At 36.6% G+C, this 26635-nt stretch overlaps 1 protein-coding gene across 5 annotated transcripts in view; it reads left to right on the forward strand.

Moving 5' to 3' along the window:
* Positions 1-26635, forward strand: part of LOC123316810 (stress-activated protein kinase JNK) — a 48799-nt gene that overhangs the window by 20403 nt on the left and 1761 nt on the right. For 3 of the 5 annotated variants that reach the window (XM_044903045.1, XM_044903048.1, XR_006538098.1), the window contains exons 2-9: positions 1371-1419; positions 12658-12715; positions 13500-13645; positions 18513-18642; positions 19146-19343; positions 19571-19835; positions 21842-22125; positions 26440-26624. In XM_044903045.1, the coding sequence (XP_044758980.1) occupies positions 13533-13645; positions 18513-18642; positions 19146-19343; positions 19571-19835; positions 21842-22125; positions 26440-26619 (1170 nt within the window). In that variant the 5' untranslated portion in view covers positions 1371-1419; positions 12658-12715; positions 13500-13532 and the 3' untranslated portion in view covers positions 26620-26624. Of the gene's footprint in view, positions 1-1370; positions 1420-12657; positions 12716-13499; positions 13646-14300; positions 14476-18512; positions 18643-19145; positions 19344-19570; positions 19836-21841; positions 22126-26439; positions 26625-26635 lie in introns of all 5 variants that reach the window. The other 2 variants (XM_044903046.1, XM_044903049.1) reach the window with 2 other exon arrangements.

Consider the following 26635-nt stretch of genomic DNA (forward strand, 5'->3'; position numbering starts at 1 on the left):
TTATGATGATTCCCCATTTCATCCCATTTTTACGACTATTGTTGAAATGTTCGAACAAGAAGATTGTGATGCCTATTGTGAAAAAATTCGTGAATAATTTAGACGAATTTTATTGGTGAGATTTTGAAGTGTTATTCTATTTTTTACACTTGTGTCCTAAGTCTCTTCTGTCAGTCGGTATCGAAATGAGCCATTTCATAAAATTGTGTAAGTTATTACTAGAAAAAAAATTAGAACAATTTGGTAATCCTAATTATCCATTTTCATTACCACGTAAATATCGAACGAGCCAATATCCTAAACGAAACCACATGGTCCAATCAGGAGATAAGTTTTTTCCCACTGCTTTGCGATAATTCAGCTAATAAACGGTCTACGGTCGTATTAGCCTAGTTGCACACACACCGATTTTGGACGGCCCGGAATAAAATCGGCCGATATTTTATCGGTAGCAGTTGCTAGCACTTTAACCGGATTTTTACCGTCCAAACGATCAGCCAACTAAAGTCGACTGAATTGGTCGGTAAAAAACATTGAACTCAAGAAAGAACTCATTCTTGAGTTCAATGGTAAACAATCGGTGCTTCTACAAACGTGTCCTTAGTCACGTACGCCACTACATCCCGGTATTGCCGGTATTGGACGGTTGCTCACCGGCATTTTACCGTCACCGATCAGTGGTCGGTGTATGTGCAAGGTCCCGTTTCCACACGTGGTTCACTATTGGAATTTGGACGACCGATATAAAATCGGCCGTCCAAAATCGGTGTGTGTGCAACTAGGCTTAGGATCTATTTCACTAATCATTTTCAATTTTTTTTCAACTTTTGTCATTTTGAAAGTTTTGTATAGGTCATTTTTGGTGAAACGCTTCATTTTGACCAGTTCTGCCTTCTATTGGAAAAAAAAGCCTCACCTTCAGATACACCCTGTATTTTGAGAATACCTTTCTGGTTGTGAAATATCCTGTGTGTATTCTTGAGTTGATGAATAAATAAATAAATAAAAGTGTTACGATCTGAATTGAACTAGCCAATTTGCCATCGTCGGCAAATAATATGGATCTCGTTTCATACTAGATGGCGCTCGAGTACTACTCGATAATACTCAGAAGCTACTACCAGTATTTAATTGGGCCCCGTCAATTCCAAGCGTTTTTCCATCGGAGAGAGAGCTATGTTGTTCTGACGAGGTCAAATGAGCTCGAAACCATGGTCAGCATCTGCTCTTCTTGGTGGAACATTTTCCATGTAGTTGTCCCGACGATATCGGTACTATTTATACACAGTTATGAGTTATATTTTAACGCCCGTATAGAAAATTTGAAGAAACTAGTTTTTCAATGTTCTGACTAATTTTTTTTGTTTCAGATGAGTAAACAACTGAAATTGCATCTTCTTCGTTGAACTAAGTAATAAGGTACGAATCTCCACTCGCTCCTTATATTGATGAGGTGAATTGATTAGTTTATTCTCAGCTATGAGCACAGTATCTATTGCACAAACAGTTCATTTCGTCTTAAAATTATAGAGCATTAATAGACCTTTGAAAGTCGGCTAGAAATAGAAAATTGGTAAAGCACAACTCGCTTACACTATCCAGGAATAAGAATGAGACTCAAGTTGCCATGTATCTCGTCGAAATTTTGAGTGAGGTTTAGAAAAAACTGTATAAAAATATCGTTGACAAGATGAAACACTGGTGGTTGTACCATCATTCACCTCCATACTATAAAACCAAATATTCATCACTTCCACTATTCAGATCGCTAGGCTGCTTTCCTGATGCGGAGTTACAAAATGGGCTTACTCGGCACATAAAGCTTCAGGTTTGATATTCGGTAATGAATTTCTGAAAGGGAATCGTTGAATGCGAAATTTCCATCTGCCCTACTACCTCCGCTCATCTCTATGGATTTCTCATTAGGAGTTCTTTTACATCTCCGTAATCATCCCGCAATCGACGAAAAAATAGTATTCGCTAACGAGGTTCGAAGGCGTCAATGCTGCAAATGAGAATTTGAGTATGTATGAATAATGAATTCGAAAAGAAAAACTAATCGAAATTATGTACCATTAAAACTGAATGGCAGAATTTGACGATGGATGAATCGTAACGTATAAAAACAACAAAGTATTGTAACTGTAATTATTAACTTGCAAAATAACCCAATCCCGCCAATCCGTATTATTTTAAAATTTGTAGAACACTGAACGAGGTACTTCCAGGGAGAGTGTATGAGGACACAGCCAACGCACCTATTGTGTTTATTAAAACCTTTGTCGGACGCTGGGATTTGCGACAAGGTATCCATGGAAATTGTTGGAATCTATATGGATTTTGATCGTTTTCATTTAATTCTTGAAAGAAGGATGTTATGAAGGGTATACTCCATTCACTTTTATTTTAGCACTCGGTTGACCATGGAAATTCGACACATTTCACTCTGTGTATGTTTCTGTTATTACGTATTTTATCACAATGTCGAATCTCTTCGGAAAATACACTGCGCAAAAAACTTAACGCACATTATGGAAATCTCAAATTTATTCTACAACTGAAGTTGTTCTCAATGATAATTATTTTATGCATGCATATGTTATCCACTTTCAACGGTTTTCTTCAATACAGATGTTTTTTCCCAGGAATAAAAAAAGATGATATTATCAAATTTTGAATGTATGGTTCCATTCTAAAATCGGTTGTTCTCGATCAATTCTAGTGATCAATAGTTTTTTTTTCGTTTGATTTTCTATACTCGATCGCTATGCAACGCGAAACACGCAATTTGACCTAAGAACCCAAGCGGTAGTTTTGCGAGAAGAAGGGTGGACATACACAAGAATTGCAGAAAGGTTTGCAGTTTCCAATACAAGTGTGTCCAGAATGTTGCAGCGATTCAGGGAGACAGGTATGAATGTCCGAAGACCAGGACAGGGTAGACCACGGGTAACAACTGCCATTCAAGAACGTTACTTGAGAGTTTCTTCGTTGAGACAACGGTTTGCAACCGCTCGCCTCCTTCAAATTAAGCTTGAGCAAACTCATGAGGTGCAAATTAGCACTCTAGACAATATGAAATCGCCTCAGAGAATATGATTTAAGGCCTCGTGTCGCGGCAAGAGGCCCAGCTCTTACCCCAGCCCATCGAAGGGCGCGTTTAGATTTTGCGAGATAGCATATCCATTGGGAAGAGACCGATTGGGAAAGAGTTCTCTTCACAGATGATTCTAGATTCTGCCTCTACCATTGTGATCGACGTTCCCTTGTATACAGACGTCCACATGAAAGATATGCTCAGTGCAATTTCCTGAATACTACTGGTTTCGGGGGAGGATCGATTATGGTATAGGGTGGAATATGGTTGACTGCTCGCACAGACCTAGTGGTCGTTGATAATGGAGCTATGAATGCTGATGAGTATATAAGGAACATTTTTGAAGAGCATGTAGTGCCATTTGCCCCATACATTGGTGAAAATTTCATTTTTATGGACGATAATGCCAGACCCCATCGTGCGCGCATCGTTCAGGAATACCTTGAAGAGGTTGAAGTCTCTCGAATGGAATGGCCAGCAAGAAGTCCAAATCTCAGTCCGATTGAGCAGGTTTGGGACAACCTCAATAGAAGGCTGAGAAGTTCAGAAAATCATCCAGCTACTCTTAATGACTTAGGAATCCAACTCGTAGAAATCTGGGAAGGATTAGATCAGAACATTTTAAGATCACTCATTTTGAGTATGAACCGTCGTTGCCGAGCTGTAATTAACGCAAGGTGTGGAACTACCAAGTATTAAATCACTTATCAGCATTTCAGTATTTTGAAAATTGTTCATTTCTCTTCTTTCACATAAGATTCGGTGGAATCCCGAATTTTTCTTCCATTTAATTGTGTCTTGTTGCATTCAAAACCTTCCCGAGAGAACATAAAAAATAAGTTATAAAGTCAATGTAGAGTTAACTTTCATTTAAATTGAGATTTTCAGAATGTGTGTTAATTTTTTTGCGCAGAGTATGTGACTAACATTATTGAAGTTTATACAAACTGATGATTGATGGCACACCAAATCCAGTTATTTGCATGGAAAATACAAGAGATTAGTATAATATCATAATATGCACTAGCTTGAGGAGAGTTAATGTTCGTTATCTTCTTTGGCTAAAGTTTGAATACGCTACATCAGTTGTAGATTGCAAAAATATTAATCCGAAGATGAAATGCATATTATGCAGTGGTTGGGAATGGGCATCTCCCGAAGGAATTGACAGATAATTACAAGAATGTTAAATTCAACAAAAATCATCTTGCATCAATATAAGTAAAAGGAATAAAAGGAAGTTTCAAGTCAAGATGAACTAAAAAATAAAAATTTCACATAAATAAACAATTAACAGGACAACTGGCGCGTATTTGTGGCTGTTCATCTTAATACATTGATATGATAATAATAATTAGGTATTTATTGGTAGGTTGGTTGTGGCAACAGCGTTATGACATTAACGACATTTCATGAGTGCCAACCTTACTCCGTTTTAGTTACAAAAAATTGAGAAAATTATTTCATGGCCAACCGACTGCTAAAATAAATGTGAATGAAGTATATCACTAAGTAGTATCACCAATGAATGGAAAAAAATTTCTTCGTCTATTTATTGTGATATTTATATCAACGCAAAATGGGCGCATTTTCACGAAGAAAATTAAAATACCTTCAAAGTAATGTACCACTTGAATTTCTCCTCCTTCTGAGATTCAAGAGGGTTGCCACTGCGCTCAAGTGGATGACCCTACATCCGTGAATATGGGAACAAAAGATGGCCCCATTAAAATTAAAATTTACGTTTCTCGGTGTAGCTGGAAAAACCTCTTTCCATTGGAAATATTCAAGGTGGAATATCTTATATGTTTCACTCATGGAAAAAGGGGGTAAGATGCTTATGGGGTTGGATGAAAAGGAGCGAAATATACTCTGCTACAGGGTGGGCAAAATTCGATGGAATTGAACGACAACTCTGTAACTGTAAGAGCTAGGGAAAATAGTTGGCATTTTTCTCATTATCTTTTAATAACTTACACGATTTTATGAAATGGTTCATTTCGATACCAACTGACAGAAGAGACTTAGGAATCAAGTGCAAAAATTAGAATAATACTTCAAAATCATTTTTTTCAAATTCGTCTAAATTATTCACGAATTTTTCACAATGGACATCACAATCTTCTTGTTCGAAAATTCCAACAATCGTCGTAAAAACGGGATGTTATGGGGAACATCATAGAACCTATTCAACATAACTAACATAAGCACTTTCAAGAAACTGCCTCGATTCTCTACATTTCTTTTTAGCCTAAATTGCACGATACAACAATTATGATTCTCTCAAAAGTGACCTGATGCATCTAATCCGATGAACTTGGTACTGAACCATTCATTTTCCAGCCATATGTTTATGTATGGTTTCGTTTTTGCGATGCCGAAGTCACCTTCCACGGTCCCGTACTTGAAATTCAATGAAATTTTGTCGAACTTCTAGGGGTTGTATCTCAGCCATCTTGAGTATTTTATATAGACAATTTTTGGTTAAACGATTTATTTTGACGCCTTTATCCTTGTTCAAGGAATCTATTTGATGACACCTGCGAATGTCCAAAGCCATAAACTGTGAAAATATCAGGATAGCGTTAACAATTCCTTCGTGCTCCATTCCGAGCGTTCGCTATTCCAATTGATCAAGATAAACCCTCTCAGGAGGCAACGGCCTATCCGCATGACGAGACGCATAATCAGCCTATAGCGATTTTATGCGGTTATTTCAGATTTTAGGGGACCGATGGCAATGTTTTCCTTCTTATTATATCGACCACTGGGGGGACGCTTGCGTGCTCCAATTTCCGGTTGGTGAACCGGAACTATACTAAGTGACATAGAAAACATGATACCCAGTATTAATGAAATTATTACAGAAAAATTGATAATGTGTTGGAACTTCTCGATGTTTTATGAACTCAAGGCATACTCCTAATATACTTCATTCATCTTAGGAATTAAATGACGTCAGCAGTCAGAAGTATAACATACTTGCCAGACTGTCGAAATAATCCTAGCTTTTACTGCTGACATTAGTTATGACGAATGTAAAATGGAATACAAGGTGACAATTTGAAAATTTACCAGTCCAATTATGTCACGACAATGATGATTTAGGAGAAAATGCCGGACAGGTCAATTTCTATTCGTAGGGGGACATATTTTGAGCAGAATTGTAAGCCGAAATCTCCTCTACCCTAGGTGTAGCTGCTATAACCCCTAAATTCTGAATAGGGAATAGGAGCTGAGCTATACCTCAATTGAAAGATCACTTGACCCTCTACATGAATACTAAGGTTTGCAAATTTTTATTAAGTCCTCGAATAAGTTACAGGGGCTGACAATTTGAAAACTTGCCAGGCCAATTCTATCTCGACAAGGATGTTTTCAGAGAAAATGCCGGAACAGGTCAATTTTTATTCGGAGAAGGACATGTTTCTAGCAGAATTGTAAGTCAAAATGTCCTTAATCTTAGATGTAGGGGTTGTCGCCCCTAAATTCTTAATAGGGAATAGAGGGTGAGCTATACCTCAATATTGAAAGACAAAAGTATTATTGTAGAGGCACATATTGTCTTCCAATTGAGGTTTAGCTCACCTTCTATTCCCTATGAAGAATTTAGGGGTGATAGCCCCTACACCTAGGTTTGAGGGGATTTCAGCTTACAATTTTGCTCAAAATATGTCCCCCTTCCTTCAAAAATTGACCTGTTCCGGCTTTTTCTTTGAAAACATCCTTGTCGAGACATAATTGGCCTGGCAAGTTTTTAAATTGCCACACTGTATTAATTATGATTCATTCAGAAAATTTTCTCTATAAAAATGTGGAGGAACATTTTGCTTTATTTTATTGTTTTCAGTAACGTTTTTTCCTAAATGAAATCAAAAGCTTATTTCATGGCATCTATTTTTAAAGACTAAGAAAAAGTTAATGTTGAAGTTGAAAGAACTTTTTGGACGTAGGGTCGCTGATTATAATCTCTATCTGAACTGTTCGACAGCTTTTGAACTTTAAAATTAGGGGGCTGAACTTGAACGACTCATTTGGAATCAGAGAAATCTAAACTACCACTTTCACCTCCATTTTTTGCCCGCACTGATTTCAGTTTAGTCAAAGTTATCGATGTTAACAACTGTTTCGTACGTTTTCTTTCATATGGTCTAAGTGAGTTCTTAGGCTCCATTTGCCTAAGAAGCAATATTGAAACAATCCATCTTATTCCCAAGGTAGCAGCAACTTACCGAAGAAATAAATAATGAAACTTTTTTATCCTTGATACTTGCAGCTGCAAGAGACAAAAATGGCCCCCCATTATCACGTTCATCCTCAAATTAATGCAGCTATCATAGATTTCGAGCCTGATTGGATCAAATTTGGGCATATCGGAACTTTTCAATTTGAACATTTGGTACTGCTGAATTTCTGAACTAATGAAATATGAGTATAACAGACGAGATTTAATCGAAAACAGCCAAAACCAAAGTTTATGTAACCTAACTCATCGGTCAAAACGAAACGATTGAAACAAATGGCTAATGCACCGGCAACGTAGCACAGTGTTGAAAACATAAACTGTCAGAAAATGCTCGGTTTTGTGCGAATTACAAGGTGTTTACTGTTGGCATGATCCGATTGAAACAAGGTGCTAATGTACTGGCAACCTAGCACTGTGTTGAAAACATAAACTATCAGAAATCGCTCGGTTTTGTGCGAATTTCAAGGTGGTTACTGTTGGCATGATCCGCCGTTCGTCATTTCATACTTTACGCAAATAAAGCAAACCCTAGCTCTTCGCGTACGGCCTTCTTGATTCCATAACCGAAAACAATCCACTAAATTTATGATTCTGTGCGTCCTCGTAGCTATTTCTCTGAATGACAAAGCAGCCTCGCGTAAGCCCACTAACAAACTCGCTAAAGTATTCACCAAGAAGGTTGATGACGTAGAAGGTGGCAAGGTCAAGCTCAATGACGTAACTCGGTTCGTTAGCAGCAGGGACGGATGGGCTTCCTGAGTATTTCCGATCTCCTGTACCCTTTGTTATATTTTTTTTTGCTATTTACAACGGGTTGTATGACGTATGTATTGAAGCTAGAAAACACAATTTTGTGAGAACAGAGATGGTTGAAAACTGACCGTGTTTTATACTGACTTGAACCAATGTATTCCTAGAAATTCTTTCCAATGAATTAATCAATATTGGCTTTTTTCTACGTCACTTAGTATATTTCACGCGATTCAACGTTTTGTTTGAGGATTGCGGGTCTTGTCGCCTTTCGACTCTGAAATCAGGGTCTCCATCCCGACGCCAAACGTAGTCGCATGATGCTGGATGCTGGAAGGCAATGACGGGCGACTTCGTGTTCGGATAGCGAAAGGGGAACAATGGCAGTTTCGCGATGCATTGTTGCTTTGAATATCCGTCCTCGTATCGGAGCACTCCATGGGGCCCTTCGGATAATGACGCTCTTACGATTCGAGGATATTCTGAAAAGCCTTTGAAAAAACAATGGGCTACGGTTACTAAGGAAGAAGTTCGAGTAAATATTTTTTAACGATTCGCAGTGGGCGATGGGACATATTCGAAATGTGAAACGGATATTGGGGTCCTAGATTTTAAAGGTGCCACCTATCAGAGTATTTTTGCCTCTATATCGTCTACAGCTCGTCTTCCTAGTGGTAAAGGTGTAATGCACTCCAGTATCTAGGATGGCTTCATGAAGGTTACCCCTTTGCTTCTGAAAGTTTCTCCCCCAAAGCATTTTGTATCCCATTACCGAGAATAAATCTACAAAGACTCAAAAAAATAGAAACTATCGGTGTGATCAAACTCATAATTTCTTAAGGCTAATTGCGACTGTGTGCCCTGTAACTAAAGAGATCCAACCGTGACCTACAGATCCTTCAACAATCCGGGCATGGATGGTCACCAACCAGATCTAGCTGTATTCTTCTCGGGTCTCCACTATAACTGTGGACCAAAGACTTCCACTGTGATCTGAGTAACGCTAGTTGTTCCCAGTTATGATTGGCATTAACTGATTCTAGGGATTGATGCAGTATATCCCTCAACCGCTTATACTGGCCTCCTGGTTTCCGAGCTCTCTCTGTGAATTCGCCATACAGAGCTATTTTGGGAAGTCTTGTGTCTTGCATCCTCAGAATGTGGTCGGGCCCTCGTAACTTGAGTCTCAATTGTTGTACAACTCTCGCGTTGCAAGACTTTGCATTTGAAACTTTGTGAAACCATCTGATGTGCATTATTTGTCTTAGATGACGTTGTTGCGTTTGCTCAAGCTGTTCAATATGTCGCCTGTAGGGAGTCCAGCCCTCGTTTCCGTAAAGAAGCGTTAGGAGGACCACTGCTTTGTAAACAGCTGTCTTGGTCTTCAGATTGAGGTCGTGTTTTTGAAATACTCTGTCCTTTAGCTTCCAGAATGCTCGTGATGCCGAATTGATACGGTTGTGTATTTCCGTGTCCAGGTTAGCCTTAGTATTTACGAAGCTTCCCAAGTATTTGAACTGCTCGACCTGTTCTAGGGTTTCATTCCTGATATGTGTTTGAAGGCTTTCTGGGGGACTTACCAGGATTTTGGTTTTGTCGATATTGAGTCTGAGGCCTAAAGCTTCGTATAAATGTTTATAGGTGTCCAACATTATCTGTAGATCCTCTGCGCTGCTAGCGATAAGTGCGCAGTCGTCTGCATATTGAAGTTCCGTGATAAACTTTGTACGGGTTTTTGCTCTGAGGCACTTCAGGTTAAACAGGCCTACATCAAATCTGAATCTTATTCCAACGCCTCTTACAGGCATACTCATGCCAGCAATTATCGAGACAGCTATGGCGAAAATATTGAACAGTTAAAGGCTCTAACACTCAGCCTTATTTTATTCCAGAGTTGGTTAAGAAATGGTCGGTTGTAGAGCCATTATGCTGTATTCTAGCCATAGCGCTCTTCGATTCACCGAGTCGAAGGCCTTACTTGAATCGATGTAGGCTGTATAGATCCTTGATTGCTGTTCACGGGCTTTCTCTTTCAGCTATTGCAGTGTGATTGGGTCGAAAGCCTCACTGGGATTCAGGTAATAGCTTTTCTAAGCGTTGGCTAGCAATGTAGAGGCATTTTGCCACCAGGTGATCTGTAGTTACATCCTCCTCCCTGTAGAATCTGCACTGCAATTTCTACTAGACCTATTCCCATTAGGTGCTTTCTGAGTCTACAATACCCTGTATGGAATCCAAAAGGAGGTTCTTCTTGCTAAGATTCAGATACTTAGATCTCACAGTGTTAAAGTTCCCAAGGAACTTTTGGAGTGTTCCTGCCTAGGAAGTAATTCTCTTTCGGTTTTCTCCTTCTCCTGAAACTATTTTTTTCAGGTACCTTTTCCTATACTATAGAAAGGTTCTTCGTGCCAATAAAGGGAGTTTGTGCTCCTTTCGTGGCAAGTGTATTGGCCTCTTAATGTCTTTTGATTCCCGACTGACCGTGAACCCAGGCTAAACATACGTTGCCTAATTCGTTGAGTTTCCTTCGGCATCGATGACGTGCGAGCTCAGTCCTTATTATTAATATTATTATATATTAATCGCAGCCTGGCTGTCGGAATGTATCCGTGTGTCACATTTCTGTTTGATTTCCACACGTTTTTCGATTGCAAATATTCCTCCTAAAAACGCATCTGGTGACTGCGCCAGCCCGTGTCGTGGTTAGTATGCCATTTATTAGTATTTCTTTTGAGGATTTCTAGTGAGTTCCCTTTCCCAATCTCCAATTCTTCATTCTATCTCTGAATGTTTTTTCGATGGTTGTTTCCTTTATCGTCACGTCACTGAGAAGATTAACCGATAGGATGTATACTCCATTGACTTTTATAAAAGCACTCGGTTGGCCATGGAAATTCGACATATTCCACTCTGTTTAGTACGAAAATGTGAGGTTATGACGCTTTTCAAAACATTTTTTGGTTTTAAATCAGCGCTATGTTGTCCGTTCTACGTGTGATTGTGATTGTGATTGCTTGAGAAGAGTTTATGTTGGTTTTCTTCTTTGGCAATCACAATGAATAAGACTATTCGAATAAAAATTTTCTGGAATTCGTTCTACAATGACATTCATTGAAAATCCTTAACACTCAAATAACTTTTGTTATACGTTTGATATTTTTTTTTACTGTTAACTTATTTGTTTTAGGCAGATGATAGTACTATTATGGCCTGATACACCGAAAAAGTTTCATATTTAGATGTTGCAGTATTAGTAGCATGATAATTAGTAGTATAATAACTATTTGAACCGTAATCATCTTAGTACACGGAGACCAACTTATCCTGGCCACTCATTAATTCTGAAAGGAAACGATCCCTTATACAGGGTGTTTTCAAAGGTGAGGCTTTTTTTGACAGAAGATAGAACTCATCAAAATAAGTTGTTTAATCAAAAATTGTCTATATAAAATATCCAAGATGGCTTTGATACAACCCTTAGAAGTTCGACAAAATTTCATAGCATTTCAAGTACGGGACTGTGGAAGGTAACTCCGGCATCGCAAAAAACGAAACAAAACATAAACATATGCCTGGACAATGAATGGTTCAGTACCAAGTTCATCGGATTAGATGCATCAGGTCACTTTTGAGAAAATCATAATTGTTGTATCGTGCAATATAGGGTGAAAAAACAAATTGTAGAAAATCGAGGCAGTTTCTTGGAAGTGCTTATGTTAGTTATATTGAAAAAGTACTATGATGTTTTCCCATTTCATCCCAATTTTACGACGATTGTTGGAATGTTCGAACAAGAAGATTTCGATACCCATGGTGAAAAAATTCGTGAATAATTTTTTGATGAGATTTTGAATTATTATTATATTTTTGCGTTTGTGTCAGTTGGTATCGAAATGAGCCATTTCATAAAAACGTTTAAGTTACTAAAAAGTAAGGAGAAAAATTCGGCAATCCTAAGTTTCCATTTTCATTACCACGTAAATATCGAACGAGCCATCCTAAACGAAACCACATGGTCGCTTAGGAAATAAGTTTTTTCCCACTGCTTTGCGATAATTCAACTTACGGTCTAGGGTTGTATTAGGATCTATTTCAGTAAACATTTTCAATATTTTTTTCAACTTTGTCATTTTGAAAGTTTTGTATAGGTGATTTTTGGTGAAACGCTTTATTTTGACCAGTTCTACCTTCTGTTGAAAAAAAGCCTCACCTTCAAATACACCCTGAATAAATGAATAAACATCTTTATTTCGAACAATAAATAGTGCCTTGAGAAGTTTCAGAGTATCTATTATCTGTATATCCTTTGACAGTTTGTTAAGAAATTTCCAACATGTACTCTGTTTGTCTCTGAGTAGTTTGTTTTTGTGCGAATTGAATGACAATGTTCTTGTATAATAATTCGTTTTGTGATTGAGATTTTGAAAAAACAGATCTGTGCGTTTAAACAGAAATATCAAACATTTATATGTTATATATTCATTATCATTTCAATGTTCTTCATTTGTCACTGAAACCGATGTAAAATCGACGCTCCTATTATATCATTCTTTTTTTTTTTCAGAATACTATTAACACATACCAGCCGTCCTATATGATATATAAAGTATGGATCATTCTTGGTGAGTATGAACATAATTAGGTATTATAGTAATTTGTTTTCAATTGAAAATTCTCATATGGTATCAATATGATAAAAATTGATGTATAAGTGCTTTCAAACTTATACACACACTTACAACTCACTTATTTATTTATTTATTTATTTTAACGGACATGCCAATTTACGAATTATTATCATTATTATTATTAATTACAAACAGCAAAGCCAATTTTCCAATAAGATATACAATATTCCAAAAATTAACAAGAAAACGAACAAAAAATGTTGAAATCTACAAAAAAAATATCATAGGAAAAACAACAAGAACAGTGTACAAGTTCAAATAGCCTCAAAATATCTTTTGAGACTAAAAATAGATATCTGAAATAGATCAATCTCCGATGCATTTGCCCCTTTTATCGCTCGTGCAATCGGATTATTCATGGCATAATTAGTGGGGTTATATTTGATGTATAAGAGATCTCTATGTCTAAGGAATACATTTTTCGCATTAAGTTTTATCTTAGATACTAAATATTCACAATCAATGTAATTATTGATTAATGTATATACAAACATCACATCAGAATTATTCCTTCTTATAGATAGTGGTTTCATTGATAAAGACTCGTGTAGGTGGTCATAGTTTATTGAGGCCTCGGGAATACTCATTTTGTAAGCAACCCATCTTAAAAATTTTCGTTGCACGCGCTCAATACACCTATATGCTATCTAATTCCTAAAGTATATGAAAAAAGTGAAAGTCGTTAGAATATCAATGATTAACCACATTTTTCTTTCAGACAACGCCTCCGTTTAGCGGGGACTTTTTTAGGATGTCCCGTCTAACTCAGTTTTACACCGTGGAGGTGGGGGACACTAAATTCACCATATTGAAACGCTATCAGAATTTGAAACCCATTGGTTCAGGAGCTCAAGGAATCGTTTGGTGAGTGTTATATTTTACTACACTTTTGTTCATTGCATGTCAGTATATTTGGATAAATTACACTCTCATGATATCACATTGTGGGCATATTAAAACGTAGACTACACTAACTACACTAGAAGAGTAGATACACTAGTGCAGCAGGTTTATTTTATGGACTATATTAACCTACAATTGGTTATTTTCAGAAAGATTGTATTTATTATTTTATGTAATATTTTGAAACATAACATTCTAAGTTCACGCTGAGCAACACCTGACAAAGTGAAGATACACCACTCTGGTTAGATTTTTCTGCATTCAATTGCACGTATAATGCAGATGCTAATCTAGTCTTCACCGAGATTTGTAAAGTCGTTAGTCATATATCTTGCAATTATCGCTACTCTATCAAGCCTTTTATATTCTCTTGTAGTATTGTTGAATTAGCTCTTCTGTCTTCTTACCGATTTAATATATGGTATTTTGTTTAGTGCGTTCCCACTTATTTTTATATTCTAGTGTTTCCTGGTATGTATTGTCCGTAGAAATGTGACTTGTCTCTATTTCAGGGAAATTTTAGTGTAATTCCATAATTATTAACTTTGAAGAATGCATGCATACTTCATCTTATATCTTGGTTGTTTTATGCACCATTACTTTTATTTTCTTTTAGTTGATTTGGAACCTAGTGCTTGATTTTTAGTTTGCACGTGTGTATTTGTAATATAAACCGAAATGTCTATAAGAGAGGGATACACTAATCACGTCTTTGGCGACACTGAATTCTGGGTACCTGATCGTTACGTTAATTTATCGCCCAAAGACGGTGGAGCTCAGGGTTTGGTGTGGTAAGTGTTACATGTTCTTTAAAAATTATAACGATTATAACGGCATGGAATGCGGGTTTTAAACGAAAATTGATGCATCTCCGATAGCGCAGGCGCCAATTTCAAGTAAGGATTCGTTACATGGATTATCTAATTAGGTGGTTTCCTATAGTACGAGATACGATATAAGAAATATATACCGTCATCTGTTATTTGATGATGACAAATGTTATAAGTTAGACAATATGTGCATTGATAGATCGCAAATGGGTTGCCTAGCTAAATCAGGGGCCAATAGTGTTAAATAATGTTAACTTTCATCAACTTTTTTTGATCTTCTACCCTCATTTGTTATTTATGAAAATCCAGCATGAGTCGACAGAATATTACACGAGGAATCAAGAAAACATGGGTTGTCTAGTTTTTCCTTGGTACTCCTATGAGGTTGCCGGGTACAAAGAGGTAGACAACCGTCATTTATATACCCTCATCAGTTATTTAATTGGTTTTTTTTTAAATGAAAGGTTACTTCATTCCATATCTCACAGTATTAGGTTGCCTGGTCAAAAGTGGTGCACATCCATGGTTGCCTAGATTTTATATGTTAAGGTTTAAACGCTAGCAGGGAGATCGACAGAGAGTTCAGAAAGACGATTTTTCCGATCTTAGGAGGGTGCTTCATTGATTAAATGCTGGAATTGAAACAGATTGAATATTGACAATAATTTCAATTTTTTTTCATTCACACATTTATTTATCAATATTCAATACTATAATAAAACGATACATAAGCATGGAAATTTATTTTGATTCTGACTCATCAGAAGTATCCACCTCAAAATCAATTTCTTCCTCGTTTTCCTCAGTGTATGGGTAGAGTTTTACACAACACTGATCAGTTGCATGAAGCCACATTGCGTTGACAAAAATTTTATGCAAAATTTTTTGTTTTACTGAAATCCAGCATGGTGGGATCAAATTTGAGTCGATGCCTGTAATCTTTTTCATAAATTTGTCTTTGTTTTCCTTGGTTCCATATGTTTTTTGGAACACCCGATATCTAGCATCATTGACGCTTGATGCCATAAATAAGAGCAGTAAACTCTTTATTAACTGTTCGATTAGTCTATGAATGCAAATATTCGCATCATTGACAGATCGAGCAGATATTTTCGTCGGAGAGCAAATTGAATGCGTTCAGGAGTTAACTGCTCTTATTCATGGCATCAAACAGTGTATAAGCGTCAATGATGCTGGATATCGGGTGTTCCAAAAAACATATGGAACGTAGGAAATCAAAGACAAATTTATGAAAAAGGTTAGATCCATCGTATCAAATTTGATTTCACCATGCTGGATTTCACTAAAACAAAAAATTTTGCGTACAATTTTTGTTTACGCAATGTGGCTTTATGCAACTGATCAGTGTTATGTCAAACTCTACCCATATACTGAGGAAAACGAGGAAGAAATTGATTTTGAGGTGGATACTTCTGATGAGTCAGAATCAAAATAAATTTCCATGTTTATGTATCGTTTTATTATAGTATTGATAAATAAATGTGTGAATGAAAAAAAATTGAAATTATTGTCAATATTCAATCTGTTTCAATTCCAGCATATGAATCACCCTCCTAAGATCGGAAAAATCGTCTTTCTGAACTCTCTGTCGATCTCCCCTAGCGTTTTAACCCTAACATATAAAATCTAGGCAACCATGGATGCGCCCCACTTTTGACCAGGCAACCTAATAATGTGATATATGGAATAAAGTAACCTTTCATAAAAAAAAAACCAATTAAATAACTGATGAGGGTATATCAATGACGGTTGTCTACCTCTTTGTACCCGGCAACCTCATAGGAGTACCAAGGGAAAACTACAACCCATGTTTTCTTGATTCCTCGTGTAATATTCTGTCGACTCATGCTGGAATTTCATAAATAACAAATGAGGGTAGTAGTTCAAAAAAAGTTAACATTATTCAACACTATTGGCCCCTGATTCAGCTAGGCAACCCATTTGCGATCTATCAAGGTACAAATTGTCCAACTTACAACATTCGTCATCATCAAATAACAGATGAGGGTATATATTTCTTATATCGTATCTTAGACATAGACCTAATAATACATGGACAGGGCTTCACGTGGTTTTCCCGTTCACCGCATCGAGGAATACACACGAGAGAGAGGGGGGTGGTAGAAAAGAGAGATAACAGCAGTCCCTGGTAGTAAACGTCAAGCTGGTAGCTGGTAGAGAATAATTCAACGTTGCCGCTTCAACCAAGTTATCGAGTAAACTCGGGAATTCTACCAGTCCGCTGATCCTCCATGTTGCATTTTTGGGTGGTTGTCGGTAGATTTATAGACTTTCTATTAATTTGAAGCAATTTTTGTACTGAAATCAGAGACAACAACAGAGGTTGTCTCTGACTGAAATCAACTTCGAAAATGTTATCAAATCAACTATATTTTTCTCGTACTTGAAACTTTCAAGTGCTGATAAAATAATAGATTCCGTACAAAAAAAATACTACCTGAAAATTTTTTTTTCTGATTTTTATTAATGTAAAAAACTTGATAGTTGTGTAAAACAACATTATTATCTCATTCGCCGGGGTCTGATTTTATATACACTGAAATTACTCGTGATTTGGGAAGATAAAAGGACCCCTGCTTTGCGTTCTGGCTGCACAGAGAAAAATTAATCGCTAAAGTGAATTTTTTTAAACATTTCACCTTCCTTGAGCAAAAACATGTGTGGTATAGAGAAAAGGACAATAAATTTAAGTATGTTTATTGATACTTTCACAAATAATATGAAATTTCCTGCTGCGGAAACATTTATATGATGATTAATCATTCACAACTATTTTGATAGGTTTTCCATCAAGTGGTTTAGTTGCTCTTCTCTGGCACTCCTGACAGTAATATTTTACTGCTCCTGTTTCTTTATTGTGTGGCTTTCCAGTGTTAGATTTCTGTGACACTGAACAGAAAATATCGAGCTTTGAGTTTGCCGATGACACAGGGCTTACTGAATATCAACATGATTTACATCTCTTCTCTTCTTAATATTGAATCCAGATTGGAGTTAAGTATTTTCTTCGGACATGCCTTGAAATACAATGTGATGGTACATATGTAACTACTTCGTTTAGAACAATATTCTTTATAATATTCAAAAATATATCTACTATCTCGAAATTCAAGTCACCTCTACAAATTCTTGCTGTGGCCTTGTGAAATATAGAGAGTAGACTAGGTATATTCCTTGTAAATCTTTGTAAATCATGTCCTATATGTACATACATGAAATTACAAAGAAACTCCTTTATTGGTCTATTATTTCCAAAAATAAATCACTTTCGCTTTATTATCATGTAGCAGTCGATTCTAAAAACCTAATTTTCTGCTAAATTGTTTGTGAGGAGAATGAAATATCGATTGAAAACACAGTAGCTGAACAGTAAACAATAAACATATGATTTTGACATTTTCTACCATATGTCCATCTCTTTCTAACGTACTACTCGTGACCTCTCTCTCTCAGGGCCCGTCCATATTTTATTAGGTCTATGATCTTAGACTACTAGCTTTTGTCAAAAATAATGGCCCATATTCAAGGGACATTTGCCTTATTGTCGGATGGCAATCACTCGATGGCTATCTCTCGTTTGGATCTAAACAAAATAATGCACAAAGCATCCAAATTTTTTGGGTATAGGGATTGCATGGCGGTTTCCTTTATTCAGAGGCCATTGGGAAGAGTTGAGTTGGATTTGTTACCTGTCAGATGGCGCTGGGTTGTTGTTATAACTCCAAAGCGTCTGCTGGCATCTAATGAAGGTCCATCAATTCCTAGACGTTTTCCATCGAGGTCAGAGTTGTGTGCCCTGACGAGGTCAAATAAGGCCATCGTCAGCATCTACTCTTCCTCGAGGGAATACTCTTGATGATATAACGTTGGCAAGTATCTATCTGAATTATCCTAGCCCACATATTCAGGTTGTTTATGTTTTGAGTCAATATCCTCTAGATTCGATTTTGTTTCAGTGCTGCTGTGGATACAGTGACTAATCAAAATGTAGCCATCAAAAAACTGAGCAGGCCATTCCAGAATGTGACGCATGCCAAAAGGGCGTATCGAGAGTTTAAGTTAATGAAATTAGTTAATCATAAGAACGTGAGTAGGCCACTGCAATAATATAAGGGTGATTCGATTTGAGGTTAGTTAATGGATTGCCTTTCCACCACTTTATCCCTAGAACACAAGGAAAAAACAGAAAAGTTGAAGTTTATAGAGTGATTTTGAATGAAATTACATATAAGCCCGAAGGTATCAGAAATTTATCCTTTTTTTTCCAGTAAAAATCTAGAACCTCACGTCAAACCACCCTTCAATAATGACAATGTTAATTTCAGTTTTGTTTGTTTAAAATAGCTGAATTACCTAATTAATCAATTGAATTTGCTATGGCAAATATATCTTCTATTATGTTGAAGAAAATATGGGAATTCTTAATCATGGGCATCACCCTATATCTCGTAAACCAGTATCCTTGGGGACATTTAAATTCTCTACTTTAGTTTGAGATCTCCACTGAGCCGTTGTCCCTTAAGTTACCTGTATATTAATAGAGGTCATTCCTTATATGCCGAACTTTTCAAACGAAATTTTTTTTCCAGATAATTGGTTTGTACAATGCTTTCACACCGCAGAGGTCACTGGAAGAATTCCAGGATGTTTATCTAGTGATGGAATTAATGGATGCCAACTTATGTCAGGTGATACAAATGGATTTAGACCATGAACGAATGAGCTATCTTCTCTATCAGATGCTCTGTGGAATAAAACATTTGCATTCGGCCGGGATTATACATAGGGTGAGTAATTTGAATCACCCACCTGAAGATGCTATTGTGATAGCGAAACACGTGTCGTGGTTTAAGAACTTATTTTAGTGAAAATCATAAAATCGCATTACTCACTACTTCGGAATGAATAAAGTTCCTTTATTATATTAATAGTCATAAAAATATTGGTAAAACCCTAATATTCGCTGTAACATTGCCGACAAGTGATTGATGATGATGAGAACTTTTTTTTGCAGGATTTAAAACCGAGCAATATTGTAGTTAAATCAGATTGTACATTAAAGATATTAGACTTTGGACTTGCAAGAACAGCCGGGACTACTTTCATGATGACACCGTACGTAGTGACAAGATATTATAGGGCCCCTGAGGTGATCTTAGGTATGGGATATACAGAAAATGTGGATATATGGTCAGTGGGGTGTATAATGGGAGAAATGATCAGGGGTGGCGTCCTTTTCCCCGGAACAGATCACATAGATCAATGGAATAAGATAATTGGTAAGCGAACGGTTTTTTGACTTACTCGATATTTAATTTTCACAAAAAAAATTGTAGGAAATGTTTTCTGTTCAATTCAAGCACTAGAAATACCATGTTTCCTTTAGTTGTTCTCTTTTTTTCGAATATCATTTCAAATTTGAGGGATGCTGATAAACAGGGTATTTTTTTGGGTTGAATGTTATTTTTATTTATTAGTTCTTTCTAGTGTGAGACTGAAAAAAATTCATTTACTACGTCAGTCTGAGTTGCGGAGAATAAACGTACCAAATATCATCAAATAATATAGGTTGCTTAGAACATTAAGGCTGATTGAGGAAATTGATAAAATCAATAAAACATTTTCGAGAATTTACTAATGAATCACCTTGTATACAATATACCACCGGGATGAGAATAGTTGAATAGATGTCGGCCATTCATTATAATCGACAAATAAACTGCTCCACATGAGTTAGGGATATTGACTTAAATTGCAAAAAAATATAGTTTAAATAAGACTTTTGTGATGAAAAATTCATATTAATATGATTTCAAGCTGCAAATTAATTTTAGCCTGCAGGTCTGCAGCGTATACAGGCTGGTTAAGAAAAATCGAGTAAAATAACGAAATTTTATTCCCAGAGAATTCAAGCATTTTAAGACTAACAAAACAATGTATGGCCTCCACGGGCATCAATAACATATTGACATCTTCTTTGCATACTACACACGAGGTTTTTGAACATTTCTTAATTTGGTTCCATAAATGGGGCAGAAGTTCTCTCAGATCATTTAAGGATTCTGGGGTAGGTTGATGATTATCTAATCTTTGGAGCATATCCCATGCATGTTCTATGCAATTCAAATCTGGTGAGTGCGGAGGTATTGGTAAATGTGGAATACCAAGGTCCTCGCGCGCATTCTCAACTATGGCTGCACCATGCAGTCTAGCGTTATCATCTAGAAATTGAAAAGTTTCACCAATAGCACCGTGAAAATTTGGCACAACATTTCCACTATGCTCCCTATAGTGTAAGGCGGTCATATTCCCAGAACAAATGTGTAGATCTGTGTGCCTGTTGAAACATATCCCGGCCCATACCATAACACTACCCCCTCGGAATGAATGGACTTCTTGGACATAGCGACGATTACGGGGTATGCGTGGGATTGTCCATACCCTTATTCTTCGAGAATCTGAAAATCGTCCATATCTGGATTCATCACTGAAAAGGACACTACGCCATTGATCGTTCCAATGGATATGTTGCCTTGCCCATTCCAGTCTTTGACGCTTATGGTCACCTGTTAATGGAACTCCTCTTAATAAACATCTAGAACCTAGATTCACCTCTGTGAATCGTTGTCTCATGGTTTCGATGGAAACTTGGACCCCATCTGCATTTTGAAGAGTATTCCGTAGCATTCTACACGTAGATGTAGGGTTTCTTCTCGCCGAAACGGTGATGAAACGATCCTGAGCAGGTGTTGTTTTTCGTCGCCCACCAAGCCTTGGTCTTTCCAACACGGAACCTGTCTCCCTGAACCTATTCCAAAGTCGAGATATCACACTTTGGCTTACTTGGAGCCTTTCCGCTACAACAACCTGAGTTAGGCCACCCTGTAGCATTCCGATAGCCCTAATAGCCTCAGCCTTTGTAAATTTACGTCTTGGCATTTTCAGAAAATTCGTTTCAAATCGAAGCCGTTGATAAACTGACTTCATTTCAAAATAACATTCATAAGGCATATATGCAAAGAACCAAACTTCAGAAAAAAGGCGACCAGATTGACGAAATGTCTCATACTGATTTTCATTGGATCGATTCAAGTTGTTATTGAGTTTTAAATAATTTTACAGCGATTTTCTCGAAGAATACATACTTTTTAAAACGATTGAATACGATATCCCTTACTCCTGTGGAGCAGTATATTCAGAAAAAATCTCTCATTCTATTCTGTAGATACTTTTAGTGAACACTTTGCATACTTCGCAGTTCCCAAATGTTACAACTTTTTTGCAGAACAACTGGGTACTCCATCACCGCAATTCATGATGAGACTGCAGCTAACCGTGCGGAATTACGTAGAAAACAGGCCACGTTACCCCGGTTTCTCCTTCGATAAACTCTTTCCTGATGTTTTATTCCCATCGGACAGTAATGAACATAACCGACTTAAGGCGAGCCAAGCCAGAGATTTACTTTCTAAAATGCTAGTTATCGACCCGGAAAAGAGGATTTCAGTGGACGATGCTCTGCTCCATCCTTACATAAATGTCTGGTATGACGAACAGGAAGTTAATGCTGTAAGTATGTTAAAAACCAGTCGCGGTTATAATTACATAAGCGCAAATGTGCTCTCGTTTAGAAAAAATACTTATTCTTGATTAGTTTCATCATAAAACTTATTGATTCACAATAATTTTAAAAACATTAATTTAAAAAAAAATTCAAGCATCAAAATTTAGTTGCAATCAGTCAAATGTAGCCATCCCACATACTGGTCGCAGTTCAACTCAACCCCACTCCAAAATCTACATGTATGATGAAGGATACGTTCATTTTTATTTAGTACAGACTTGTTCCTTTGATGAAAACAAAACTCCCTCATATCGCTTGTTCTAAAAATCAACTACATTTTGGTACATTTGGCTACAGTTTTCTGTTTTATAATTGAGGGGCGCGAAATTCGAATTCTATTCCTTGTATTGAGTTTCAATATTGTAAATTGTAAATTTGTTAAGATCAGAGCAACAAAACAAAAGTATGGTTTTGTTTTGTGATCAGGACGTTAGACTAAATTTTTATTTGCAATTTATAAAAAATTGGAGAACAAATGAAGCTTTGACTAGGACACAAAAGTATATGGCGATCTGCTATATGTTGAAGGTGTTATTTCTGCGCAATAGATTGTTTTGAATTAATAAAAGTTGAATTTGTACAATATACATCCAGGATGGGCCATCAATAACTTTTCACCCCGAATTTTGAGCTTTGGGATAGAATAACAAAAAAACGCTCAGACAGGTCAAATTTTGTTGAATGGGGGACAAATAAGGGTGTACAAATAAGTTTGATATCACTACCCCTCTAGCCGCAACCCCTAGGGATAGGGAAAAGGGTTCGAGCTACGCCTTGTTGGAAAGGCAATTCAATTTCCTGCATGAATGTATTTTTTTTTTTCATCGCTTTATTATTATACCGAGTAACTCAGTATTCCATTAATAACTTCCACGAGCCGAATTTGGATCTTTGAGATGGAAAAAAACGCTCGGACGGGTCAAAAAACGAATTCGATATCACTACCCCTCTAGCCACTACCACTTAGAGCAATTATTTTTGAATAGAGATAATAGGTCGTAAATCGTGGGCTTTCGTTTAAATTGAAATAATTGCTGTTAGGGTAGCGGCTAGAGGGGTAGTGATATCGAATTCATTTTTCGACCCGTCCGGGCGTTTTTTCCATCTCAAAGATCCAAATTCGGCGTGTGAAAGTTATTGATGGAATACTGAGTCACTCTGTATAATAATAAAGCGATGAAAAAACAAATACACTCATGCAGGAAATTGAATTGCCTTTCCAACAAGGTGCTGCTCGATCCCTTTTCCCTATTCAAAAATGAGAGCTGCTAGGGTCTCAAACTCATTTGAACACCCTTATTTGTCCCCTTTCAACAAAATTTGCCCTGTCTGAGCGTTTTTTCGTTATTCCATCCCAAAGCTCAAAATTCGGGGTGGAAAGTTATGGATGGGCCACCCTGTATGTCAGAAATTTATATGAACCAATATTCAATATACCATCATAGCATACACATTGCAGTTCTTTACATATGTATTATTTATAAAATTTTCAGAACCACACTTTAAAAAAAACCAAAAGTATACAAGACCTGTATATTACCCAGCAAACACTGAAATCCAGTCACTGTACAAAAACTGTACTTCGTTGCTTCAATTGACTGCAGTGACGGTAATGCAATAACTGCACCAAAAAGGACCGTATATGTCCCGGTGGACTGTGCAGTTACTGTACAGTACAAACTGCATTCGACATACAGCCACAGCTGCACTTCAAAAACAGCTATGGTATTGCAATCACTGTACAGCAAGCTTCACTTCAAATGCAGCAGTGACGTGCTAAAACTGTACAGCAAGCTGTACTTTAAATGCAGAATTCACCTTGCAAAAACTGCACAGTAAACTGCACTTTAAATGCAGCAGTTAAGTGCAAAAACTGTACAGCAAGCTGTATTTTAAATACAATGGACACTGTGCTCAAACTGTACAGTAAGCTGCACTTCAAATGTAGCAGTCACTGTGTAAAAATCCATATTTTGGTAATGAAAGGAGTCTTCAATTATTGAATTAAATCTGTTTATGAAATGTCTCTTTAACCTTCATAATCGAATTTTCAACTTCTTGAAGAAGGTATATGTTTAAGTTTTAGGAATTCCTATGAATTATTATTCTAGATTCTATTATTAACTCTATATCGAATACTCCATTTTCGAAATGAAGAATTGCAAATACAGAAACTGTGCAGTCACTGTATATCAAATACTGCGTTTTGAAAATGCAGAATTATCAATACAGAAACTGTGCAGTTACTGTACATCAAGAACTGCGTTTTGAAAATTCAGAATTATCAATACAGAAACTGTGCAGTTACTGTACATCAAAAACTACGTTTGGAAATGCAGAATTATCAATACAGAAACTGTACAGTTACTGTACATCAAAAACTGCGTTTTGAAAATGCAGAATTATCAATACAGAAACTATGCAGTCACCGTACATCGAAAACTGCGTTTTGAAAATGCAGAATCATCAATACAGAAACTGTGCAGTTACCGTACATCAAGAACTGCGTTTTGAAAATGCAGAATTATCAATACAGAAACTGTGCAGTTACTGTACATCAAAAACTGCGTTTTAAAAATGTAGAATTATCAATACAGAAACTGTGCAGTCACTGTACATCAAAAACTGCGTTTTGAAAATGCAGAATTATCAATACAGAAACTGTGCAGTCACTGTACATCAAAAACTGCGTTTTAAAAATGTAGAATTATCAATACAGAAACTGTGCAGTCACTGTACATCAAAAACTGCGTTTTGAAAATGCAGAATTATCAATACAGAAACTGTGCAGTTACTGTACATCAAAAACTGCGTTTTGAAAATGAAGAATTATCGATACAGAAACTGTGCAGTCACTGTACATCGAAAACTGCGTTTTGAAAATGCAGAATTATCAATACAGAAACTGTGCAGTTACTGTACATCAAAAACTGCGTTTTGAAAATGCAGAATTATCAATACAGAAACTATGCAGTCACTGTACATCAAAAACTGCATTTTGAAAATGCAGAATTATCAATACAGAAACTTTGCAGTTACTGTACATCAAAAACTGCGTTTTGAAAATGCAGAATTATCAATACAGAAACTATGCAGTCACTGTACATCAAAAACTGCATTTTGAAAATGCAGAATTATCAATACAGAAACTGTGCAGTTACTGTACTTCAAAAACTGCGTCTTGAAAATTCAGAATTATCAATACAGAAACTATGCAGTCACTGTACATCAAAAACTGCATTTTGAAAATGCAGAATTATCAATACAGAAACTGTACAGTTACTGTACATCAAAAACTGCATTTTGAAAATGCAGAATTATCTATACAGAAACTGTGCAGTTTTAGTACAGCAATCTCTGTGCTGCATTCTGGTGGCACTTGTGGTGCAGTATTTGTACAGTTGCTGTATATTGTGTTTGTTGGGTAGCCTGTTAGTATAGTTACGTTATGCTTTTTTTATGATTTCCTTATGATTTGGTCTCTTTATGACACTATATACAAATTGATTAATGTAAGATGTCTAAAAACATCTTAGATTAATGAATGAACAAAACACTCAAAGCAGGTTTCATAAAACTTCGACTTTACGAACAACAATTTGACAGTCACTCGGTCCCCAAATCGAAATCAATAAAACCTCTGCATTTCTGGATATATTGATAGGTGTAGCAACTGAGAATCATTGAATGGACCTATAAAGGTCATAATTTCTCCATAATGGGCCGTTGTCTGCTTTCTGCATGCAACAGTTCACAATTGAATTGCAGTAAAATGTTTACTGCATATGGTGCAGTCAAAATTTTATCTACTTCGGAGCAGTGAAAATAAAAATCAATGAATGACCGATTCACATGTTACGAGTTTTAATACTTATTACTCTTCCATTTTCCTCAGTTTAGGAAAAAACTTAAATTCAGAAAATCCAATTTATTATTTGATCCACAGTTCTTCACCATTCAATAATATTCGAACGATATTTTGGGGTTTTCACCAAGAAAATAGACAAAAAAATTCAATAATCGGCAACTAGAACGAGCTGGATAAACAAAAAGCAGTACGAGAATCAAAACATTCAATGCCTCTTTGATCAAAATGGCCATGTGAAATCTTACAAAATTTCATATGTTTCTGCAAATGCTACTCAAATTAATATTTTAACCAGTCCTGGCGATTTAAAATCACACTTGACACACAGATGGCGCTCACATCACTTTACTGGATGAAAAGAGGCGTTTTTGGATTTTCGATTTTTTTTTAGCCTGCTCCTGGCCCTTACGATCACAGCGTTGACGAAAGGGAGCACACAGTTGAACAGTGGAAAGAGCTGATTTATCAGGAAGTTATGGAGTATGAGAACTCTCATGGTCGAGCCTCCAGCTCACAACCCAGTCCTGCCACTAACTCGGAGCCAAACGGTACTGCCGAATCAATGCGGTAGGAAAGGTGAGTAAAGA

The sequence above is a fragment of the Coccinella septempunctata genome, chromosome 7 (genome assembly GCF_907165205.1).
Source record: "Coccinella septempunctata chromosome 7, icCocSept1.1, whole genome shotgun sequence".
NCBI classification, from domain to species: domain Eukaryota; kingdom Metazoa; phylum Arthropoda; class Insecta; order Coleoptera; family Coccinellidae; genus Coccinella; species Coccinella septempunctata.